Source organism: Miniopterus natalensis, chromosome X, assembly GCF_054644295.1.
Source record: "Miniopterus natalensis isolate mMinNat1 chromosome X, mMinNat1.hap1, whole genome shotgun sequence".
Lineage (NCBI taxonomy): Eukaryota > Metazoa > Chordata > Mammalia > Chiroptera > Miniopteridae > Miniopterus > Miniopterus natalensis.
Genome location: NC_142103.1, coordinates 67,585,562 through 67,607,798, shown reverse-complemented (window position 1 = coordinate 67,607,798; position 22,237 = coordinate 67,585,562). Strand labels below are relative to the sequence as shown.

The window sequence follows — 22,237 nt, the reverse complement described above, 5'->3', positions numbered from 1 at the left end:
GACCAGCCTTGCCACCAGTCCAGCTGCCGCTCAACTGCCGAATGTGCCCATCGCACCGCAGTTTCCATTCTGACACCATGTCCCTCAGCTCCCAGCTGTCCCCCAGTGGCTCAGCCTCAGGCCCAAGTGACACCAAGCACATGGAGCCGTGGTTGGACTCCCACTGCCTCCCTGAAAAATGTGAGACAGGTGAATTCAGATGGTAGAAGAATCTCTTTTTCTGCATTTCCCTCCCCAGCTAAGGTGCATTCGGGGGAAATCAAGGCTTGGCACACTGAAAGGAGAGGCTCCGGAGGGAACCATGTGGGGCACCCAGACCCCGCCCTCCCTACCTGCAACCCATGCCAGGAAGCTGACCTCCTCAGCGTTCCAGGCACATGAGGGAGAGCCACAGGTAGGATCCGAGCAACAGGCACGAGGTGCCCTAGCTCCCAGGGTTTTGCCTCAGCTTCTGTTTCCCTGATGTCGCAGTAGGTGGCTACAGACACAAATCCATGCTGTTATGGGTCATAGTTGTCTTTAAATGAGGAAGCTGGGGTCAGAAGAGTGCTTTGGCTGGTTGTACTGAGAACTTTCCCCAGTCACTTTATGGGCACCTCAGCAACAACTTGGCATTTGCCAAAGCAAAGTGTGGGAGTCCAGTTGGAGGTGCCAAGAGGGCTGGAGTCTGCATTGCAGCCATGTCAGCTCCTCTTGGGTTTTGATGGTACCTCTTCCTCCGTTGCTTTCTGTCTGACTCTTGTCACTCCTCCCCCCATCCTGGGTCCCCACATGGGGTCAGAGGTGGCAGGGGGCAGAGCTTCATGCTCTTGAAGTTGGACCTTGGACAAAGAAAGCCCACCAACCAGAATTCAGCACTTGGAATTGGAGTTGAAACCAAAGGAAACTGAAAGCAAAACTCCCCCTTCTACCTCCTGGAAGGGATCATTCTCATCAATACTTTGGTATTTTCCTTTTAAATAAAAATCCCATCAATAGGCAGGGGTCTCAAAGTGCAAATGTTCCAATTGTAGCTGCTTCCATCTTAACCTCACCCTTTCGTCCTCACCTCCGACCTTCTACTGGGAACCTCAATGGAGACATTGCCTGAACGGTGCCAAGAGGAGGGAGGATGGGGGCGGGGGGGGGGGAGGAGGAGAGGAGCTCTGGGTAGGGCAAGTAACCAAAAAGATATCCTTGCAGTCTAGTTCCCTGGGGGAAAAAGAAAGCCTGCCACAATAAATAATGAAATTTCGAAATAAAAACACCTGATAAGAGGAATGGAGATATCATGCTGATAAATAGTTCCTTATTCTTTAAATATGCATCTGGTCATATATGTGCGTAGATGTCTATCCGCACGCGCGCCCACTGCACGTGTCCTGGGGGTGGGGTGCTTGGTGCTTTGGGTCCGTGTGTGGGCTGCCTGCTTAGGGGCGCCCTTCCCCACCTCGCAAAGTGGTGCTTGCCTGTTTTCCTTTTGTATGAATCTGTTGATCCAATTGCTTTCCAGTGGGTGCAACAAAGTTCCCAAGAAACCAAAACCAACCCCCTGCCTCACCGCAGAGCCCAATGACAAATATCTGGTGGCACTGTAGTGGTCATTAAAAAAAGCTTTGATAGAAAAAAAGTGGGAAACACAGCTCTTCTTGTTCTCTGGTTTTTCGTCCCTTCCTCCTCCTCCTCATCTCCTTGGTCCCGGGTAAGAAGTCATGAATGGACCGTTTCTTGCAAGTGCTGTGCAAGCGAGCAACGTCTGCAGCCACCTGGCTGTGCCCTCCCGCAGGCCTGCGCACCCGCCTGGGTGCCCGTGTGCAGGGGTGCGCGTGCTGGCGGTGGTTATGCTCAGAGGGACGTCTCCACGCTGTGGAGCAGACTCCCAGGCCCGGAAGAGAACACTGGCGAGGTAGCCAACTTGGTCCCCCGCGTGGCCAGGCAGACGCCGCTGTCTATGGCGTTGTTGTTCTGGTTGGGGGGTGGGGGCGGCGCCCGCAGGCGCTCCTCGGTCTCGTCCACGTCCGTGTCGTCTATGAGCGGGATGTTGTGGGTGTAGTCGTTGATCAGAAATTCGGGCGTTGCCATGAAGTTATGGATGGAAGTCTTGGATTCCGGTTTCTCCAGGCCTTCATAGAGCGAGCTACGGAATGCTTTCACCACTCGGATCTGGAGCGGGAGATGGAGGGACAGGAGCCCCAGGGGGCATGATGGAGGGAAGGAGGGGGCAAGGAAGGAAGGAAAGAAGGAAGGAAGAAAGGAGACAATCAATGGCAGACTGGGTGCTGGCAAATTCCACCCACATCAATGGCAGGGGGTTACTGTGTGACAAATGTTCATTCATTGAAATGGAACAGTTGGGGTGGCTCTGCCTGGCTGTGGTAAGGGTTTTCAGTTTGGGTCTCAGTCTTGTCAACTTACCCACATGCAGGACAGGTGGCAGTGGCTTTCTCTAGGCTGACCTGGGCAGATACTCTGGAACTACAGGGTGACAGAAGCCCTGGGCTCTTGGCTGCTCCCTTCCCTTTCCCTGCACTGGGGCAGGATAGGCTTAGGTGGTCCCTGGGGTCTCTGCCAAATCTGAATTCCAATTTGGTAGAACAGAAAGATGATCTGGAGATGGGAGAATGCCGGAGAGTGGGCTCTTCACTTTCTCTTACCAGAAAGTCTGAAGAACTTCCTGGTAAGAGAAAGTCTCTAGCCTATGGATGCATTGACAACCTTTCTTGAGTGGGTCTCCCTTCATTCTCTAGGGACCTCTTCTTCTCCCTTTCAGCTCTCCTGGCCACAGCTAACACCTGCCATGCCCAGACTATCTGGCCATCAGTCTTCCTGCTAAGTCCAGCAGCCATTTTTGTGTCTCCATCTTACTTGATTCCTCAGGGGCACTCAACATAGCCAACTGCTCCTCTTTCTAGAAACTTCTCCTGGCTTCTCTGACACTACCCATACCTGGCCCCCCTCTTACCTCACTGGATACTCTGACCCCATCTCCTCCACTGTTCCTTTCTCTGTCCCAGGGTGCCCGAAAGCCCTGGCCTGGCCCTGGCCCTCCTCTCTCTCCACACCCCCAGGTCCACCCCCTAGCTCTGGACATGGCTCTGGGACTCATCTGGCTACAACCAGAGCCTGTGGCCCAGGCCCTTCCTCAGAGCTCCAGGCTTGAGAACTTTCTAGTCCCCCATCTGGAGGCATCCAAGACTGAAAATGGCCCCACTTTTTATTTGCACCCACTAAACCTGTCCCGCCTAGATGCTCTGATCCACTGTGGCATTCCTTGTGTCTCTTTATAGCCCCCTGGCCTGTAACTGGGTGCATCTGATTGGGTCATCTTTTCCCTTAGCAGACCCTTCTATCCACACATCTTCTGCCACCAGAGGCTCTTTGCAATCTGGTGCTACCTGCCCCTCCAACCTTTCTCATGCTGTACTCTCCTCCTCCTCTTCACTCTCCAAGACAACTTCTTTTGGTTCTTCCACTCAGGCTTTTTTACACCTTTTTCCCTGGCCACCCCACTAGCATCTGCAGACCTCAAATCAGCATAACTCTCCAGAGGGAAGAGCTTCCCACAATGCCCTGCTCCCTAGCCATGGTGGCTTTCTGACCTCTGTACCTTCTGCAAGACCCTGCTCCCAGAATTAGCCCCTCAGTCTCCCTGACCTCCCCCCCTTCTATGGTGTTCCACCTTCACTTACATGTCTGCTCAAGTGTCATTGGGCTTCCAAGTCACAGAGTTGCTGCCTCTCTTTGCTCACTTCTTGGCCCCCAGCCTGGGCTCCCTCTTGCTTCTAGAAGCCAGAGTCAATGGGAAGGCCTTTGGTGGGCCCCACTTGAGCTAGCTGGCCTTGTGCTGAGATGGCGAAACCAGCCCCTCCCTATGTGAGTGGGTGAGCACAATAGCAGTTCCAAAGTCATTCCAGGTCCAAGGTTCTGGGATTTGGTTTTCTTGGTTTACATAAGGTGTTGTCCAACTGTGGCCTAAGAGCTAACTCTGGCCCTCAACCTGGTTTTGTAAATAAATTTGTATTGGCACACAGTCACACCCTTCATTATGCATTGTCTATGGCTGTCTTCAAGATCCAACTGCGGAGTTGTGTAGTTGGGACAAAGACCTGGCTTGCAAAGCCCTTTTCAGAAGTTTGCTGCTCCCTCATTTAGGTCACGAATCATCACACTGTTGACAATGAGTCCCTTTCAACCCTCCAGCATCTGGACCCTAGGCATTGCTCTGCCAAGCACAGTGCTCCTGGATCAGTTTAAACTAGGCAAACCTCACAGCCTTTCAAGTGCAAAATAGTGAGCCAAAGAGCTCCATAAAATTGGAATTTTCTACCTCCACATATTAAATCTGGTTAGAGTTTTCTATGAATTTGGTGAAGCCACATCTTCGGATTGCAGCCAGCCAACTATTTGCACTTAGTTCCTTAATTCCCCCAGATTGGCTTTGGAGATCAGGGTGACACAGAAATTGAGAATTGACATTTTTAATGAAAAAAAAAAACCCCAAAATGTACTTTTTGTAGCCATTGTAGATATAGCTTCATTATTTGGGCCTTTTCTGGTGCCAGAATTGTGGGGGAGCGACCAGGACATCCACATGGCTGTGTGGCCATGGTGCTGGAGTACCCATTCCAGCTGTGGGCCACACCCCTGAAGTCACAGAAATGAGAGCAAGCTGCAAGCTGCTGCCCTTGACCCTGGGGGCCTTTTGTGGTGGTTTTGCCTGCAATGATCCAGTGACTCTGGCCACAGCCTTTCCCCTTGCTTAGCCCATCCCCTCACTTGGACCTGGGTCACATGATCAGGCCAGGTCCCTGCTTAAACCCTCCTCTGGTCTCTGAGCACCTGGCTGAACTCCAAAGTCTTTGCCCCAAAAGGGTAGTCAGCCCTTCCCTCCCCAGCTTCTGATGCTCAGGCCTGGAAGTTTACTTCAGGATGCTCTTCCTTCAGTACGCTCTTCCCGGGTGTAATTAAAGACTCACTTTAATGCCTGTCTTGTCACTGGCTTTGGGGGAGGAATTAGATCTGCTTCTTTGCTGCCTATTGCCAAAACCTGGCACAGAGCAGTTGCTCAGTCACCAACAGAGGGTGCCAGGGCCGACTGCTCAGACATTCTGCTGGTTGGGGCTTTCTGTTGGGTTTGCGGCTGACCTGCAGGTTCCATTACCCTGCAGGTTCCATTACCGTGCATTCAAATCTTGGGCTATTAACAAAGGGCCTGGCATTTGTCTATGACGGGGCGTTTCCAGGCTGCTCAATGCTGGCAGGCGCCGTGGGTGCCTGAGGTGGGGAGTGGCAAACATTCCCACGAGGCACTTGCCCTGGCGGCCAGCACTGACACATGGGTCCCAGGGGTGGGCCCGTGGCAGAGTTCAGTGTGTCCCAGCAAAAGTACCACAAGACAGTGGAAGCGGTGCCCTTCCCAGCACCTGGCTCTCACTGCCTCCTCAGGCTCCTCTCCTGGCCTGGGATGGTCCCAGGGGCCCAGGGTGGGGTCCTCAGATCACCTCTCCATTGCTACCACTCCAAAAGGGACCTCACCACCCTCAAGGCTGTCTGTCAGTGCTGCCTACAGTCCACACATACCCTTGATGCCAAACGCACCCTCTGTATCACCTCCCCCTATCTGCAGCCAGGCCTACCCTTCCCGGCATGCCAGACTTCTGTACCTGCTGCTCCTTCACCTCTGCTCAGATGGCTAATGGGCCATTGAGGAAGGCCGAGGAGCACCCTCAGCCTTGGCCCTGCTGACCTTAGCCTTCGCCTAGTTTTCCCATCCCAGTAAAGGGCTCTAGTAGAACCTGGGAGGCACCTGGATACCTGACCCTAGTGCCGTACATCAGTGTGTCCTGTGGCCCCTGGTTCCCGACCTCTTCACTGTGGAACCCTCCCATCTCCGCTGCTGCTGCCCTGCCTGCTGGGGCCCTGGAGGCCCCTCGGATTCACAAGCCCCAAAGGCAGGGACTCCCCCCCCCATCTGGTCCCTCTATCTCCTCCTACCTGTGTGACAGACACCCTTGGGGTCCCTTTTCTCTGACTATTGGCTCAGGCCCTTCCCTCCCCCACCTTGCTGGTGGGGACTCCAAACACTCCAGCAGGAGAATTCAGAAGTAAAAGAGAGACATGGAAACACTCCAGTAAAGATGATTGACTCTAGGGTTATGGCTGAGGTATCTGGGAAGGCCGAGGAGGATCTGGCCAGGGCTGGGGCTGGGAGGCTCTCCTGCAGCTTCCTGTCTCACCCAAACTAAGGCACGATGTCCCTCATGCCCCCGCTCCTTCACTGCCCAGATGTCCACCCTAGCTCCTGCACCCACTCCAGGATGTCGCGCCAGTCGCCATCTTCCTCTCCCTTGTCTAGGTTACTCATTTGTCCCATCTTGAAAGAGACCTTCGCTTGGTGCCCAAATCCCCTCTAGCTGCTGGCAACAGCTTGGAGAAAATTGTTGGTACTCATGGCCCCCATTTCATTTTGCCCTGTCGTCTCCCGCCCCCACTCTCTGGGGACCTCCCGGCTGGGCACTCAGTGCTCTTGGCACCACAGCCTGGCCTCCCGGTGGGCTTGGGTCTCCAGGTCCTCCTCCCTCCTCTACCTACCCTCTCCTATCCAAGGGCCTCAGGGCTCGTATTTGGGCCATTTCTCTTTTTCATCTACACCAATGCATTTCCTATCGGCTCCTATCTGCCCTGGCCTTAATACCAGCTTTCTGCCATCCCATAGCTCTCTCCAGACTCAGAGCTCTGCTTGCCTCTCACTTCAACCCACCCCTACACCTCCTCTTTGGTCTTCCTGCTGCCTCTGCTGACCTCTGAAGTCTATTCTCAGCATGGAAGCCTGAGCAATCCTTCCGAACAAAAGCCAGAGCATGCTATACCCTCCACTGGTCCAAATCCTTCAACAGCCATGTCTCCCTCAAAGGAAAACCCGAAGCCCCAACAGGGCTACTTCAGGCCCTTCTCTTCCCTTCCCCGTTTGCACTCTAGCCCAGGCTCCCCGGTTCTTCCCCAGGCACACTCCTGCCTCAGTGCCTTTGCACCGGGGCTTCCCCCACCAGAAAGGCTATTCCCTAGTGGGCCTCACCTCCCTCCCTGTTTAGAGCACAACCCACCCCTCTCCCTCAGAACCCAGCGCCTCTCCTGCTTCATTTTCTTCCCACATGACTCACCTTCAAACACCCTCCACCCCATGATTCTCTCCTCTGTCTCCTCTCTCTGGAATATAAGGCCCCCGAGGGCAGGGGTTTGTCTGTCTGGTTTACTGATGTACCCAGCACCTCGCATGGCACCTGCATTCAGCAGAGGTTCAGTGGGCAGGTGCTGAAAGTAGGGCCCACATGGCCTGGCGTGTGTCTGCCGTGAGGGCGTCACCAGTCAATGGCTCTCTACCCACTTAACTCTAACTCGCCTGAGTCCCGCCCCAGGCCACTGCACTGCCTTTTCCCTGCCTGGGCCAGTCTTCTGCTGACCATCCCGCGCGGCCCTTTGCTCCTTGTTTGGCACTCAGTTTCCATATCCAGCCTCTGAGAGGCTGCCCTGGACAACCTCTATCTAAAAGAGCGTCCCTGACATTTCTCTTGCGATGCTCCCTTCTCTTCAGAGGCTGTGCCCTGCTGCACTGAGTGTACACTTGCTCCTCTGCTTGTGTTTTGCTGCCTGGCCCTGCCCCACATGCGACCTCTGGCCGGCCTCCGCCTGAACCCGGGTGACACTCCAGGTTCACAGGGCCACCCAGGCACACCGAGCTGAAGCCAAAGGGTGCTTGGGTCATACTCTGCACTGTCACCCTACTACTGCTGGATGATTGGGGCTCAAACAGACAGGGTAAAGGTCACAGCTGAAAGTGGATGCGCCCCACTTTTGTTTTGACTTTCAACCACTTGAGTTTGCAATGCAGGTGGTGGGGGGTGGAGAAGGGATGTGGAACAGGGAGGCAAGCCAAGGACTGAGGGACACCCTCCCATTAAAGAAATATAAAAAAGGAATGAAAAGAAAGGAAGAGGAAAATAAAAGCAAAGGCTCCTGAACAATGATGACAACAGTAACAACAGAAACTATGCTGACACCTTCTGGCCTTTCCCCTTTGCTGGGGGAGCAGAGGGCTCGGGTTGTCATGCTCCCCACTTTCTGCTCCTGCCTCATTGCTGAGCTCACAGAATTCTCCTGATTCCTGCCCTGCCCTCCCGCTGTTCCCTGAAAGCCCCCACACACTTGACGAACATGTCCATCTCTGTACCAACCACTAATCCAGAACCTTCTGCAAGGAGAAGGGTCCTGTCGCCTCCCCTGGCATCTGGGCTTTGGATTTAGAGCAAATTCTGGACGCAGCAGCCAGGGAGTGCCATGGGAGCTGTTTGCCAGGAACTTCAGAGTTCCCAGGCCCAAACCCTCCCTGCAGGTGTGAGGGTGAACCATGACTTGAAAGCAACACAGAGAGTGTGGGGTGACGTGGCCACAATTGAAGGGACAGCAAGGAGAAGGCTCCCTGTCCTCACCATGGGATTAGGAAATGTGAAAATGCAAACTCCAGAGCTGGCCCTTTCACTGAGGGACTGAACCCAAACCAAATTACAGACGCAGCTTTGTGTATGTCGGCAGCCAAAGTACTAACTAACGGCTGGTGAGTTCTGTGCAGACTGCCTCCTATCCTGTGTGCCCAGGACCCGGAGAGCCCAGGCTCATGCTGCCAATGTAAACAAGACATTGCATTGAGCTAACCCAGGCTCAGAAAGGGCAGGGCTGATACTGTTTCTAGTGTGGAGACCGCGCGCAATGTGAAATAGCCCAGAAAAAAAATGCAAATACACTATTCCCAGAAACCCAAGTGGGGAGACTTGGCTCTAAATCATTGAACTTTCTGAGAAAGGAGCAAACAAGACTGCTTTGGCTTTGCAAGGATTCTCCCTCCATGAGACTGCCTCAGTGATGGGGTTTCTCTGCCCTGTGTGTGATGAGCATGTTCCTTCTGGGCTTCAGAAGGGGCTGTCCAAGGAAATCGTGGGGCTCACCTGGCCTGGCTTTGCCAAGCTGGACAGAAGGTTGCAAAAGCCAGTTAAAATAAAGCAGCTGCGGTGATCTGGTTCCGGCATGGTTAATTAGAACTGAATAGCCCTGAGGGAGCCCTTCTGGCCACATCTTACCAAACTCACTGCCAGCACCTGTCCCTTTTGCTGAGCTGGGTCAGGAGCCTTCTCATGAACCACTGTCACAGTAAACGTTCGAGTATAGAGGCCCGGTGTGGCTTTGGGAAGGGTCGGGCCAGGCTCAGCTGCCTGTTGGAATGGGAGGGCCATCAGGTCAAATGTGGCTGGGGAGGGACTGGGGTGTGCCAGCTTGTACCTGGAGGCAGCCATCCAGCTCCCTGGACTGGCTGCTTATCGCTGGCCACACCTTGGGGGATTCTGACACTCAGCTGGGGAATGTGATTGGGGCAGGAATGGGGTGGGGCACTGACATACCAAGAGGGGATAGGATTTTGTACTCCCTTGGTTTCGAAAAGACTGAAAATGGTTGTTAAGGAATGCTCTTTCCTAAGCTGCTCATATGGGTTGACCTCACACAGCTGAGATTTCTTGATATGAGGTGGTGACTGTGAAGGGGAAGGTGTTACACCCTAGGATGAGATGAAATAGCCATGATGTGGGGCGGCCATTAGGCCAGGGAGGGTGGAGAAATGGTTGAGTGAGTGGGGAGGAGGCAGCCAAGGCCATCCTGGACCTGGGAAATCATTGTGCTCTACCGAGGGAGTGGGGGCCATGTTGGGACTCCTGAGTCTCGAGTAGGCAAAGATGCTTGTGTGCATGGTGTGGGGTGCCTCAAGCATCAGAGGTTGGCTACGAAGGGTGGGCAGGTGTGGATGTGGACACACTGAGTCCCAATATTCACAGCTTCTCTGGCTTCCCCTGGTTAACCCTCCAGGGAATGCTCCTCTCCCTCTGGCTCCAAGGACATTCTCCAGCTACTTCCTACATTGGTGCTATGTGCTGGGGCCTGCATTGGTAAGTGAGGTCACCTATCACTCTGACCCTTAGGCTCCTTGTCCACACCCTGTCCTGGGCCTTCCAGCTGGAGAGCCTGAGGCTCTCACTAGAAGTGGTGTTGGCCAAGAGGCCTGGGTGTGCTGGAGAGACTTGCTCAGCACATGGGACAAGTGCAGACTGGCTGTGAGGTGGGCAAGGAAGACAGGACCTTTCACACAAGAGCCGGGGTTTTCCCTAGGAAACCTTGTGCCTCGTCCTCTGTACCTTCTACAATGTGCCTCTTGGCTAAGCTGGGAGCTCTGTCGTGGCCAGCACCCTGCCTTCCTTCTGACAAGTTCCAAGAGAAAGTGAGGGCCTGGGGCTAGCCCCCACGCTGCTAGGCCTTCCCCTGATGAGAGTGCTGGGTTTGGTGATTTCTTGGGGTCCTCGCTGCTTGGACTGGGGGCCGGTTCAGAGTTCCAAACCATCTGCCACACGGTGATGATGGCAGGAGGCAGTTTGGGTCGGCGGCTTCTGGAAGCAGGTGCGTCCCCCGGTGTTGCCTGGTCTTCCAACCAGCATCTTTCTCCACAGTGGGGTCCTTTCTGAGGTGCTGCCACTTAACTGGGATAAGCCTTTTAGGCTGACCCTTCTGAGTCAGGACATTGGGACCCCCTTGCTGTCAGGCTCACCAGTGCTCTCCTCAGACAGAAGGTGCTCAGATCTCACCGGGGCCCTGTCACCTACTCCTTGCCCAGCAGCACTTGGTGTGGAAGGGACAGAAGCCCTTCTTCTGGCCAGGTGCTAGCTAGGTCCCCCTGGAGTGGCTCATGACCAGTGGGAGAGGTGGCACTGCTGGGCTCCTGGAAGTGGGAAGACAGGGGTGAGGGGTGGGCAACAGGTGGCTGCAGAAGGAAGGAAGGTACTAGGAGCTGAAGAAGAGAGGAGAGAGAGAAGCTGCCCCAGGGAGAGAGCCAGAGGAATTCAGAGGGACCCGAGAGCCAGCAGCCTCACTAGGAGCACAGAGGGGAGGCCTGGGCTGGCTTAGGAGTGGGAAAAGGCCAGAGCTATGGAGAAAGCCTGAGGGGCATGTGGAGTGGGGTCTGTGTTGGCTGCTTTCCTCTCAAGTCAACAGATAGGCAGATGGATAGACAGAAAGTGCAGAGAGAGATGGCAAAAGAACATGTGGCGGAAGTCAAAGGGGAGGCAGGGACAGGAGCAGGTCAGCGTGTGCCCCTCACGCAGACCCCTGTCCCCTCTTGTCCCCTCGTTCCCAGGAAGGAAGGTGCTGCTGCCAAGCCGGTGCTTGACTGAGGTGCTCCTAGTCTCCTAGGACACTGTGACCATTTCTGTCCTTAACTGACTGTGGCCAGGCCTTCTGTAGATCTCTCTGGGTGAAGTGGTGGCAAGGTCCCTCTGGGACAGACCAGAGCTTTCCAGTTCACCTGTGGCGTCTGCTGGTCAATAGTTGTGGTCCAGGCGGGTGGCCCAGTGTGTGTGAGGAAGGTGGAGGCACGTGCGGCCTGTGGTTTGGAGAAGGGGGGTGTGCAGTTTCCAAAGGGGACAAGGTGGCCTGGTGGGGGCCGGTGCGGCTCACATCCCTTCCTTAAAGGGCAGAGTGGCCTGAAAAGACAGCTTTAGCAAGAGGAGGGTGACCCCCACTGGGACCTCTCATCAGTTCCTAAAAAAAGAAGAAAAGAAAAGGAAAAGGACCAGACAAGACAAAGGAAGAAGGAAAGGGGGTGAGATCAAGCAGAACGAAGTACTGGGGGCGGGGTGGTTAGTGACCCCTCTGCCAGAGGTGGGCGCACAGAGGGGGGTGGCTGCCGGGTCTCTCTGGAAGGAAAGGAAAGAGGAAACGTTGAACCGTCCTGGCAGGGGCTCTGGGCTCATACTCAAAGGTTTACTGTTTGGTGTTTGAAATCTCCAGTTTGTTATAAGAAGCAGGCTGCCCTAGGTGGGAGCAGGGGGCCCAACCACAGCTTTCCGTGGGCTGGCGGGTTCCGTGCTCTAGTGGCTTGCCCTTTGTCTTTGTGAAAAGATGTGAGTAATTATGGAAGTTTCTACCCCTTTAGGACAGCCCCTGGTTTCTCTTTAAAATGTGACGGACACGGCAGAAACTGTGCATTGGAGCATATAGAAGAGAAATGATTTCTCCCAGCTTCTCAAAGGAAGGAGGAAAAAGGGCGACCAGACCGCGTTAAGACCTTCCAGTGCCAAGGCCTGTTTGGAAAGAGCGAAGGTGCTTTGGGAACCAATGGGAATGTAATAGATGGAGTGCAGGCTGGGGCGGGAGGAAGGCTTGAGCTCCGGTGCCCCTCAGCCCCTCTCACACCCGGTGGGGCCCAGGGCAGGGTCTATGGGGCAGGCAGCACCTAAGCAGGAGCAGCGGGCCACCTCCGAGCCCATCTAGGAGCGTGTGACAGCGACTTCCTGAAGCTCATATCAGGTCTAGTGCCTTTGGAAACCACCTCAAGGAGAGTTCTGGAAGCTGACACTTAAGTCTCAAATAGGTGGGCTGGATTCTTCCACTGCAAATGATGCCAAAAAGGCACCTGCCTTCCCCTCCAGCCCTGGAAGGTGGCCCTGAGCCTGCTTGCCTCCCTTTCGCTGCCCCACTGAACACTGAGCAAGGTCCCTCCTGACACCAGACACCACCAGAAGCACCCCAAGTTCATGAAGAACCATTGGCAAGTGCAAACAAGTTCAAGAAAAGAAAACCAATGACAGAAGGAGCACTAAATGAAAACCAAAAAAAACAACAACACACAAACCCAAACAAAGAAAAGGACAGAAGGTCCAGCAGTGCCATGGATTCAGTACATTTCATAAGAGAATATGGCTTTGGAGAGACACACCATCTGGGCAGGAAGGACTGGACAGGGCAATAAAGAAAGAACGGAAAAGCCACGGTGAGCAGAGGATGCAAGACTGAAAAAAAGAGAGGGAAGAATGGGGAGGCCTTTCCTCCCCCAGAGATGCCATTTATGAGAGAAAAGGGGACTCAAGACTCACTCCCAGCGGCACTGGTGGGATTGGCAGCAGAGAGAATTACGTGAGTAGGGGTAGAAAGATTGGTTACGTCATGGAGCTGGCTGAGGACCGAAGACCGCCGGCGCACGGCACCCTGAAATGAACCGCTTCTCTTGAAGGTACTCACTACCTCCATCTGTGGGAGAGAAAATGAGATAAAGTTTGGCTTGCACTGTTGTCCGGGCTACCGCACGGGGATGGGGCTGGGCAAGGACAGGGGCCACACTGGGCACATATCATGACAGCAAAGCCTCATCTAGGTCGCCCAGCTCCCTGGCGGGGCCGTGGCCATGGCCCAGGTCGGCCTCTGTGTCATCCACCAAGAGAGGGTTTGCTGAGCAAATGATCAGCACTCAGAAGACTAGGGGGCGGGCAGTTAACAGCTAGGCACACTGCAAACATTTAGTCATTTGCATTCACGGCAAGCTCATGGCAAGCCACTCATCAATCAATACCTGTGTCTGCAATACTTTGTTATCCTAGGTCAGTGGTTCTCAACCTTTTTTTCCTCCCCAACACACCTGAGGGATATGACATGCTCCTATTAGAAACAAGGTTCCCTGTAGCAGGGCTCCTTGATGGACGGCAGGGGGACAGGAGCCCTTCCCTGGGCCTGTCCTTCTTTACACTACACCTTACCCTACCAACCTGCCCTACCCTGCCGGGAGGTCTGCCCATCACTCTCCTTCTATGGCTCATCCAAGTGATAGAGGGACACCCAGGGGAAGCCTCGGTGGGAGAATGGAGTTAAAAAGAAGGGGAGGGGGCCACAGGCAAGGCAGGAGGGAGAGCTGAGAGCCTGGACTCTGGGGAGCAGACATGGCTTTTGCTTTGTCCCCTACCCTTTAAGCTTCCTAAGAGCCAAAAGGGAAATGGATCCTAGATTGAACCATATGGGTGAACTCACTGGGAGTTGCAGTGTCTTTGGACTTCCTGATTCTGCCTTGGACTGGCATGGGGGCCCAGGAGTGGGCCAGACCCGGGTGTGGGGTTCCAAGGAACTGCAGCTGAGCGGCCACAGTGAATGTCCCACTGTTGTGAGACCATGTGCCTAGATTCTGGGAGGCCAGCCTGGTGTGGCACACGTTTGGCCACCTCTTTGGGAATGCCCTCAGTTCAGGGGTGGGAGGGAATTTTTCGTCTTAGAAGGTGGGTTTGATTTGTGGAAAGTGCTCTATAGTTCATTGGATGATGTGAACAGCAGGCAAGTATGCATTTCTGGAGCCCAGAGTGCACTGTCTACCTGATTTGGGCCCAAGGACCTGCCCCACCCTCAAGCCCTGCAGTAGCTGGTCCAGTGGGGTATCTGACATAGGGCCAGACTTCTTGAAAGAAGGCAGCTTGAGTGCTCAGACTCCCCCTACCCCAACCAAAATGAATATGTCCATCATTTCAACCCCTGGGCACGCTATGGAAAAGACTTATTGTCATGTATTCGGCCGCCGAGTCCCCCTTCTGTCCAGCACATCCCACTCTTGAGCAGGGGAGCCTCACAACCAGGACTGAGACCTGTGAGTAAGGCATAGTGAGCCCCCATGGAGGGCTAGCACAGTGCTGACTGTCCCCCAACACACTGAAAGAAGATGACCCATGCCATGAAGTCACTGTCTCTTTAGGGAGCGCGTCTCCTCCCTAGATTGAGATGTTTCTAAGGCTATGGAGATAGGTCTGTCTCAAAAGGGAACTCTTGCTGTGGCAAAAGTGACGAGGGAAGGGAAAGATGTCTTTCCTGACTCTGATTTGGCCTCTGCATGTGGTATCCTGATGGGATGATGGTATCAGTAAAAATACTGCAAAATTGTCACCCATCCTCCACCCCTGGAAGCCCAGTCACTGCTGAAACTTCTCATTGGTTTATATAGAATGTGAAATACACCATGTCATGACTGCTCCAAAAAGCTCCATGCTCTGGGTTTTTTATTATGCTGTGGCATCCTAACCACCTGGTGTCTTCATATGTTAGTATGAAATGATGGTGAGAGCAAGTAGCAGGTTAGAAATGCCGTCACTTAGCAACATAAAATGTGCTGGCCTCTGAAACCTGGGGAGCCATTTTGTGGTTCACAAAATCCAGAAATCCAGGGCCAACTACCTAGAGAATGTTTCTCTTAGCTTGGGTGTACATACAACCTGGGGGGACTTTATTTCTGCTTTTCAAGCAAGTATTTTGAATAAAAAGAACGAACACTGTTGAAGAGTGAGCTAAAGCAACCAACTGATTCGGCATTGTTGAGAAGCGAGGTGAATGTGACACGCCAAAGTCGAGACCTCATGGAGGAATGAATGGCTCTGTGGAGAGGGCATGGAGTGCACTAGGGGGTCAGGGGACAGAGACTTGGGCCCCAGCAGGCTCACACTCTCACTGGGCGACCTTGGTAAAGTCCCTTCTCTCTGGGCCCCATTCCTCTTGGGTTAAGCAGGGACCTGACCGGCCAGTGTCTACATGGACACAGGCAGTCAGAACAGCCTGGAAGTCCAAGACTCTGACCTTGGGGATCCACTCTGCTGGCCAGGGGCAGTGCAGGCCCAAGAACCCACAGGCATGCAGGAGACACAGACACACAGGTGGCCTGGGCACCACTGACCTCTCCTGAGATGCCTCAGATCAGAGCAGGGCTGCTGTTGCAGCTGCTAGAAAAGCTAGGCGCATCATCTTAGGTTCATTGGTGGAAGTGAAATGGGCTGACCAAGGGGCAAGGTGCTGCTGTACTCCCCCCCCCCCCCGAAGGCTCAGGCTGGTTTTGGGCTCTGCATGACAGACAAGAGCAAATCAGGGCCAGGACAGGTGGGTGGGGGCTCACAGCTGAGTGGCCAGAAGGCAACGGGGAAACCTAGACATCTGGCTATAAAGGCTACTCCGGTTCTTCTACCAGGCGCTCAGGGTTCTGCCAGACCTAAGACATTCACTCTTCCCTGGCCACACTGGCTTAGGTGTTCGGTGCGCTGAGAGGAATGAGCTTGAGACCTGGCCTCCTGCTATTCCACTGAAGAAGCCCCTTGGACCTCTGGGGAGCTCCTTAAACATGGAGTTCTTTGGTGCCACCTCACCCAGCCCTAAAGGATCCCAAGCTCTGGGGGCGGTCTGGACTCTGAAGCTTTGGAAAGGTCCCTGAGGTATTCTGCTCTTCAGTGATTCCAGCACCCTGGGCGGGGTGCAAAGATGGCTGGTCATGGGGAGAAAAAACCGCCGTGAGTGTGTGTGCCACGAGTCAATGAGGGTCCAAGGTGGCGGAAAGGAGTGGACTCTGAGAAGGCTTCACAAAGTGGTGGCCTTTGAGTGGGCTGCTGCAGGATAAGGAGGGGCCCCAAGGGGACACGGCGGGAGCTGGGGAGGCCTGGAGCCCAGATGGCAGCCAGCACGGAGGCACAGCGAAGCAGGTGAGCAGAGTGCACATCTGGAAAGGCAGCAGGGGTTACAGGGGTGCAGGCTGTATGGGGTGACACCAAGAGGCAGGGGCTTGAAGGTCACTGTCTGGACCCTGGACTTCACCCTTAGGACAGGGAGAGAGGCTACACGAAAGAAGATGTGGAGAGTGGCACTGGGGGGGCTAAGTTGAGCAAAGGCTGGTGGAACCGGCAGGAGGCTGGGAGCTCGTGGCCAGAGATGAGGCTGGAGCCTGGGGAAGAGAGGAAGGTGCCTGAGGCTGAGCCCCACAAACCCCCAGGGGTTGTGTGGGAGCAGCTGGTGAGCCGTGTGCACTGGAAGGCAGCATTGGACCTGGGGTGGGGCAGGCACAGGCTGCCGAGGAAAGGGACTTTGGGCACATTGCCTGTGGTGATGTGTGACAGGCTGGAGGGCAGACATCCGGGAGAGATGTGTATCGGGTCCTGTCCCAGGCCGAGGGGCCCAAGGCTGGAAGTTGCCTAAACAGACTCTGGAGAATTGCCAAACCAGTTCGGGTGGTGTCCTTTCTTCTGGTTGGGACCCCCAGGAGGAGAAGCAATTGGAGCTAGGTCAGGGGCAGTGGGGCTGGGGGTCCTGGGCTGGAGGTGGAACAGCAGGAAGCCCAGGAGGGGCAGGGAGTTGCTATGCTGAGAGGAGGCTGCGGGGGGGGGGGGGGGCAGGGGGGCAGCAGGATTGGGGACTTGCGTACAAGGAGGCAGAGCTGAGCTGCTGAGCCACCCTGATGCAGCAGGTGTGCAGGGAGATGAGAAGAGGGTCTGAGATGTCTTTGGGGCTCTGGAGTCACTGGTCAGGAGCTGGGGAGCTGGGAGGAGGTGAGCTGGGGCTGCAGGGCCTGTGGTCTGGGCTGAGCCCAGTGTGGGTGCTGTGAGGCATCTTGGTGCCAGCGTGGCACTCTGGGGTTCTAGGCTGGGCCGAGGAGGAGGTGGTGAGTGAGGGGTGCTGGGAACTGTACTAGAAGAGACCAGCGTCCATGGGGCATGGTGGGGCAGGTTGGCAGGGGATGAGGGAGAAGCTGGATGAAAGGGGGCTGCAGGTGACTTGATAGGGCTGAGGGCTGAGAGTCAGGCAGGATCCCCCACTGGTGGGGAAGCTCTCACCCGCTCCTACTTCCTTCCTTATTGGGTCCCACACACCCTGGTCCATGGGATTTTCCAATACACAAGGGCCACGGGAAAGGTGGACCAATGTCTCAGAGGGAGGTGGGGGTGCCAGGCTGGAGCAGAGAGCGCGGTGGAGAGGGGACAGCAAGCCACCAGGGACAGCAGGGCTGAGGGCACTTCTGGAAGGGCGCTGGGAAGCAGCTTTGAAGCAGGAAGGGAGGGGCGGTCTGACTGAGAGCGGGGTGGGGGGGGTGCCTTGCAGACCCTGATGAGAACCTCTGGGACGCTGAGGGAGGCTAGGCTGCGATGGGATCACAAGTGAGTGCGTGGGAAAACCATGGCGAGACAGCGAGTATGGAACATTCTGGAGAGAAGGCTGGCTGGGAAGAGTTGGGGGCAGAAAACAGGGCTGGCTTGGGCAGGCAGGCTCTCGTGAATCCTTGGCAAGTGCCCACAGCTGGCAATCATAGTGGCTGCGTGACTTTAAAGAGGACTACAAGCCTGATATTTGTAGTAGGGTGAACAGAAAGGACCAACTTGGTGGCCAGAGTCCACTTCCCAAATGACATCTTTCCATAGAATTCACAACATAACCCAATGAATGGTGAGCTTGCCAAGGGCTACTTGAAATGGCATCTATGTCATCCCCAGAATGTCCCTTTCCTGTGACCTGGGGACAGTTTCCGTCAAATGCATTGAGGCCCAACAGCTCCTCAGAGGCCCCAGAGAGACAGCCACTGGTCACAGCACACACCTGTAGCTAACACCGTTCCCACTATGGGAGGTTGGGGACAGGCCATCTCAGTGCCACAACTGCTGGTGGGTACATCTGTGGATGGCATAGGGACACTAGCAACTGCTCTTATGATCATGGCAGCAAGACCCAAGGGTTTTCCTGTCAGTTTCAGGCTCACCTCACCCATTCTCTGCATCTTGCTTGTTTGCCACCCTCTTGAAGAGAAAAGCCGGAGTAACCTGGCGGCATGGCAGCCTACCTGCGTCTGGATCCGGTTGAGGCCCCGGAACCAGAGGATCTGGCCTCTGCGGAGCTCCCGCTCGGCGTGGTCAATCTCTTCTTCCCCCTCTGCTAGCTCCTCGTCAGTCATCTCATCCTTCCCAGGCCCGTGCCCTGCTTCCTTCAGGCACTTGAGCTGGCTGGTGGGAATGGTGGCTATGACCTGGGGACCAGAGGCGAGGGATAGCAGGTAGAGGTGGCCATCAGAGCAGGGCTGGGCTTTTCAGGGTGGGAGCTCTGCTGGGGCTCAGAAGGAACCCAGACTGCCTGTCTCTGATAATAGCTGAGGCTGTGTCTCCCCACACCCGGGACTGGACATCCCTTCCTTGTCCCTGAGGCTACATGCCTGGGCCACTTTTGCTTGGTGCCAAATCCACTCTCCAGAGGGAGAGCCAGCCTCTTTCCTCTGGAGAGCAGACCCAGAGCAGTCCCTGGGGAACCGAGTGGGGAGTATTTCCCAGAGAGGGGGTAGTGATATGGCTGGAGCCCAGGGCCCTACGCCAGGAAGGGGGGTGGGCTGCAGCACCCCAGTGTGCATGCCTATGGCTCTTCCCTGTCGCCCCCCCAGCCAGCGAGAAGGCCAGAGGAGCAGCTGGTGCAACCTTCCTGCCTAGTGTGTGAGCTAAGGGATTTGCAGTACCAGAGGGAACTCTGGCTTGGCCCCCAGCTCCTGGGATGGGGACTCTAAGCTCCTGGCAGTCCTGCCTGATGAGAGGGTCTTAGTTTGCCTGGGCCGAGCACCCTGCCTGGTACTCTATGCTGTCAGAGTGCTTTCTGATGGGGGCGTGGGCTGAACATATGAGCTTGACCTCTAGGGCTGGAGACTGAGTGAATGAGGTCAGCCACATTCACGCTCCAGGCCTACAGGACCCACCCCAGTAAAGTCCCTACATGCCACTGGTCAGGGACATGTCCCTGGTGGCAGCACCCTGTGCATGTCACACATCATTGCTGGGAGAAACTGTGCTGTCTGCACGACTGCACTGGCAGGGGTCCTGGAAGCTTGTGCCTGGTCTCTCCTGGACCCACCCTATGTATGCTTGATCTTGGACTTCTAGCCTCTAGAGCTGTTTGAGGACAATCTATGCTATTTAAGCCGTCCAGCCTGTGATAGTTGTTGTGGCAGCCTGAGGTGAGTAACACACAGGACAAAGTGGATCCTGGACGCAGCATCCTACACCCATGTTCTAGATCTCCCGGGAAATGTCAGAGGCCTGGGCTTGGCCCCTCCTGTGCTCTGAGCAGCCCCAGCACCCAGGCTCTTTCTTCCTGACTTAATCCCCAAGTGCTGGGAACTCCCCTTTGTGCATGGATTTAACTGCAGCCCACAGAGCTCAAGGTGTCAGGGTTTCTCTTTCCATCAGCTCAAAGTATTTCCTCATTTCTCTCGAGATTTTCTCTTGCCCATGGAGGATTTAGCAGAATGTTGTTTGTTTTCAAATAGGTGGGGATTTTCCAAGGCACCCAGTTTTAAGGGGTGACTGTCAGGCCCAATCATGAAAAGGGGAGTGATGGGTGGTTTTGCCAAGGCCCTGTGACATTCCAGCCATGGCCCCTTGCCTTCTTTCTGCTGACACTTGTGGCCTTGCACCTGAGTCGTGGCATGTCCGGGGCCTGAGCCCTGCTGTGCCACCCACCTGAACATGCCACATGCTTTCCCAGGCTGGGGCTCTGAAGCTCTGGAGCAGGGAGCTGGGGCGGGGTCCCTGAGCTGCCCACGATTCCCTGGCCTTGTGCCCATCACCAGCACTGTTGCAGAGCAGATGGGAAGGGGGCAGGACTAGGAAAGCTGACAAGATAGACACTCACCTGTCCCCAGACCAGCTCCCCAACACCAACAAACAGGCACCAGAGCCACTGCTCCGTGGACAGAGGGGAGCAGCTGAAGGGCTTTCCACCAAACTGGACGATGACAATCTGCAGGAGAGGGGTGGGAGGGAGGCGGGCCCCGCCTGCGGCGTACCTACTGCCACCGCCCTCCTCCTCCAGCATTTGGCCTCCAGGCTGGCACCACCGTCCTGCTCAGAGACTCAGACAGGCTGCTGGTTTTCCCAGGCAGGTGGGCTCAACAGATTAGCCCCATTTCAAGCTTCTGTAGACCTGATGCTTTAACTTCCACCCTGTGTGCACATGCTGGACACCCAGGTGACATGCCCTATTCACCTTGCTGGGCCTCCTGCTCCCTCACTGCCTCCTCCTTGAGAGGAAGCCTCCATCTAGTGGTGAGTTTTTTAAATACAGACCAACCACCTCCACTACTGGGCTCTCACACTTCAGACCACTGTCCCCGGCCCCATTCACCCAAGGCCAGGTTCCAGACAACCAGGGACAGCCCTCTGCCCCAGAAGCCTGAACTCACTCACACTAGGCAGTCTTCAGCCTGCTCACCCCGCCTTACAGCTCCTCCCTTAGAAACTGCAGTAAAGGCTCTTTCTTGCCTACAGTTCCCTGCTTTCCCTCAGCCTCCTTACTGGTCCAGGTGCTTTCCTGGTGGGCCCCATGGCATGGCAGACCCTCTTCTGAGAACTGTGAGGAACAAAGTACTCTAGCCTGTTGGCTTCACTATACATCACACTTTTAATTAATGAACCCTACTGACCAGTCTGTCCATAGCACTGTGGTAGGCAGAGGCCTGTGTGTCAGTGCTGGGGACAAGGGCATCTCCAAAGGAAGCTTCTGGAGTTATGGTGGCCTCCCACCAAGGACTAAAGTGTTAGAAATGGCAGTGGAAGACCCAGAGGGACCTGTGAGAAGGTCAGGCCTGAGAAAGCCCACTGAGCCCCTCTGGATCCCAGCAGGTGGACCCAGGGTGAAGCCTGCTTTGATTCAAACAGAGGCCAGTAGCAGGCAAACGTGGTTCCCTGCTCTCCTGCCTTTCCCAAGAGTGGGGCCACTCTTCCTACCTGAATTGCAAAGGTGCCCAGGACGATGGTGCAGAAGATGGGGTTGCCAAAGATGCCGTGGAAGACGTTGCGCTCGCCGTGGATCTTGCGGGCGTTGATCTCGTTGAAGAGCTGCATCATGACGAATGTGTTGAAGATGATGGTGTAGTGCTCCGAGGGTGGCGCGTGCAGCGGTGCGTTCCTCCCACTGTCGATGTCGAAGAAAAGCTCCCCTGTAAGCCGAGGGGTGCATGAGGAGAGCAGGGCCCCAAGCCAGGCACAGCCCTGACTCCTCAGTGAGATAACTGTAAGGGGAGAGGAAGGAGTCCCTCACCCTACAGGGTGACAGCCAACGTCAGGGGCTGGACCTTGGGGGCGGGAGGTTGGGGACTGGCATTGAACCCTGAAACCCGAGGGCAGGAATGAAGAAGTTGAGACAGACCTTTTGTCACTTGCCTGCTGGGTGGAGTTGGGGGTAGGCTGGGAAGGAGTCGGACGGCTGCAGGGTGTAGGGCAGCCCAGCCCTACTCTGCGCTGCCCCTAGGACAAGGCAGCCGGGCTGGGCCCTCGGGCAGGCCAGGAGAGGCTTTCGCTCCCAAGAAATCAGAGAAAGGACCCCAGAGAACTCCTAGGTACTGACATTTGGGGGCCCCCACCATGACTCCTGCACTGAGCTTTGAATCTGCTCCCAGGAATATGCGCTGAAAGCCGAGCCTCACCAGGCTCTGGAGTACTGTGACAGTGACCCAGGCCACCCTATGGTCCAGCGCCCCAGATTTTCAGAGAGCTCCCCGACATAAGGAAGAAAGACCACAAACAGACAAACCAACACATCCACCCCCCCCATAAGAAAAGGAATTTGCTCAACAGAG

General features: G+C 55.3%; 1 protein-coding gene across 17 annotated transcripts in view; it reads right to left on the bottom strand.

Annotated features, from left to right (window-relative positions):
* Positions 1 to 1,824: 1,824 nt before the first annotated feature.
* ATP2B3 (ATPase plasma membrane Ca2+ transporting 3) overlaps positions 1,825 to 22,237 on the bottom strand; it is a 47,694-nt gene continuing 27,281 nt past the window's right edge. For 11 of the 17 annotated variants that reach the window (XM_016215152.2, XM_087829492.1, XM_087829484.1 and 8 more), the window contains 4 exons: positions 21,387 to 21,598; positions 20,293 to 20,400; positions 18,464 to 18,646; positions 1,825 to 2,142 (listed from right to left, as the gene is read on the bottom strand). In XM_016215152.2, the coding sequence (XP_016070638.1) occupies positions 1,825 to 2,142; positions 18,464 to 18,646; positions 20,293 to 20,400; positions 21,387 to 21,598 (821 nt within the window). Of the gene's footprint in view, positions 2,143 to 12,933; positions 13,099 to 18,463; positions 18,647 to 20,292; positions 20,401 to 21,386; positions 21,599 to 22,237 lie in introns of those variants that run through there. The other 6 variants (XM_016215150.2, XM_016215151.2, XM_087829486.1 and 3 more) reach the window with 4 other exon arrangements.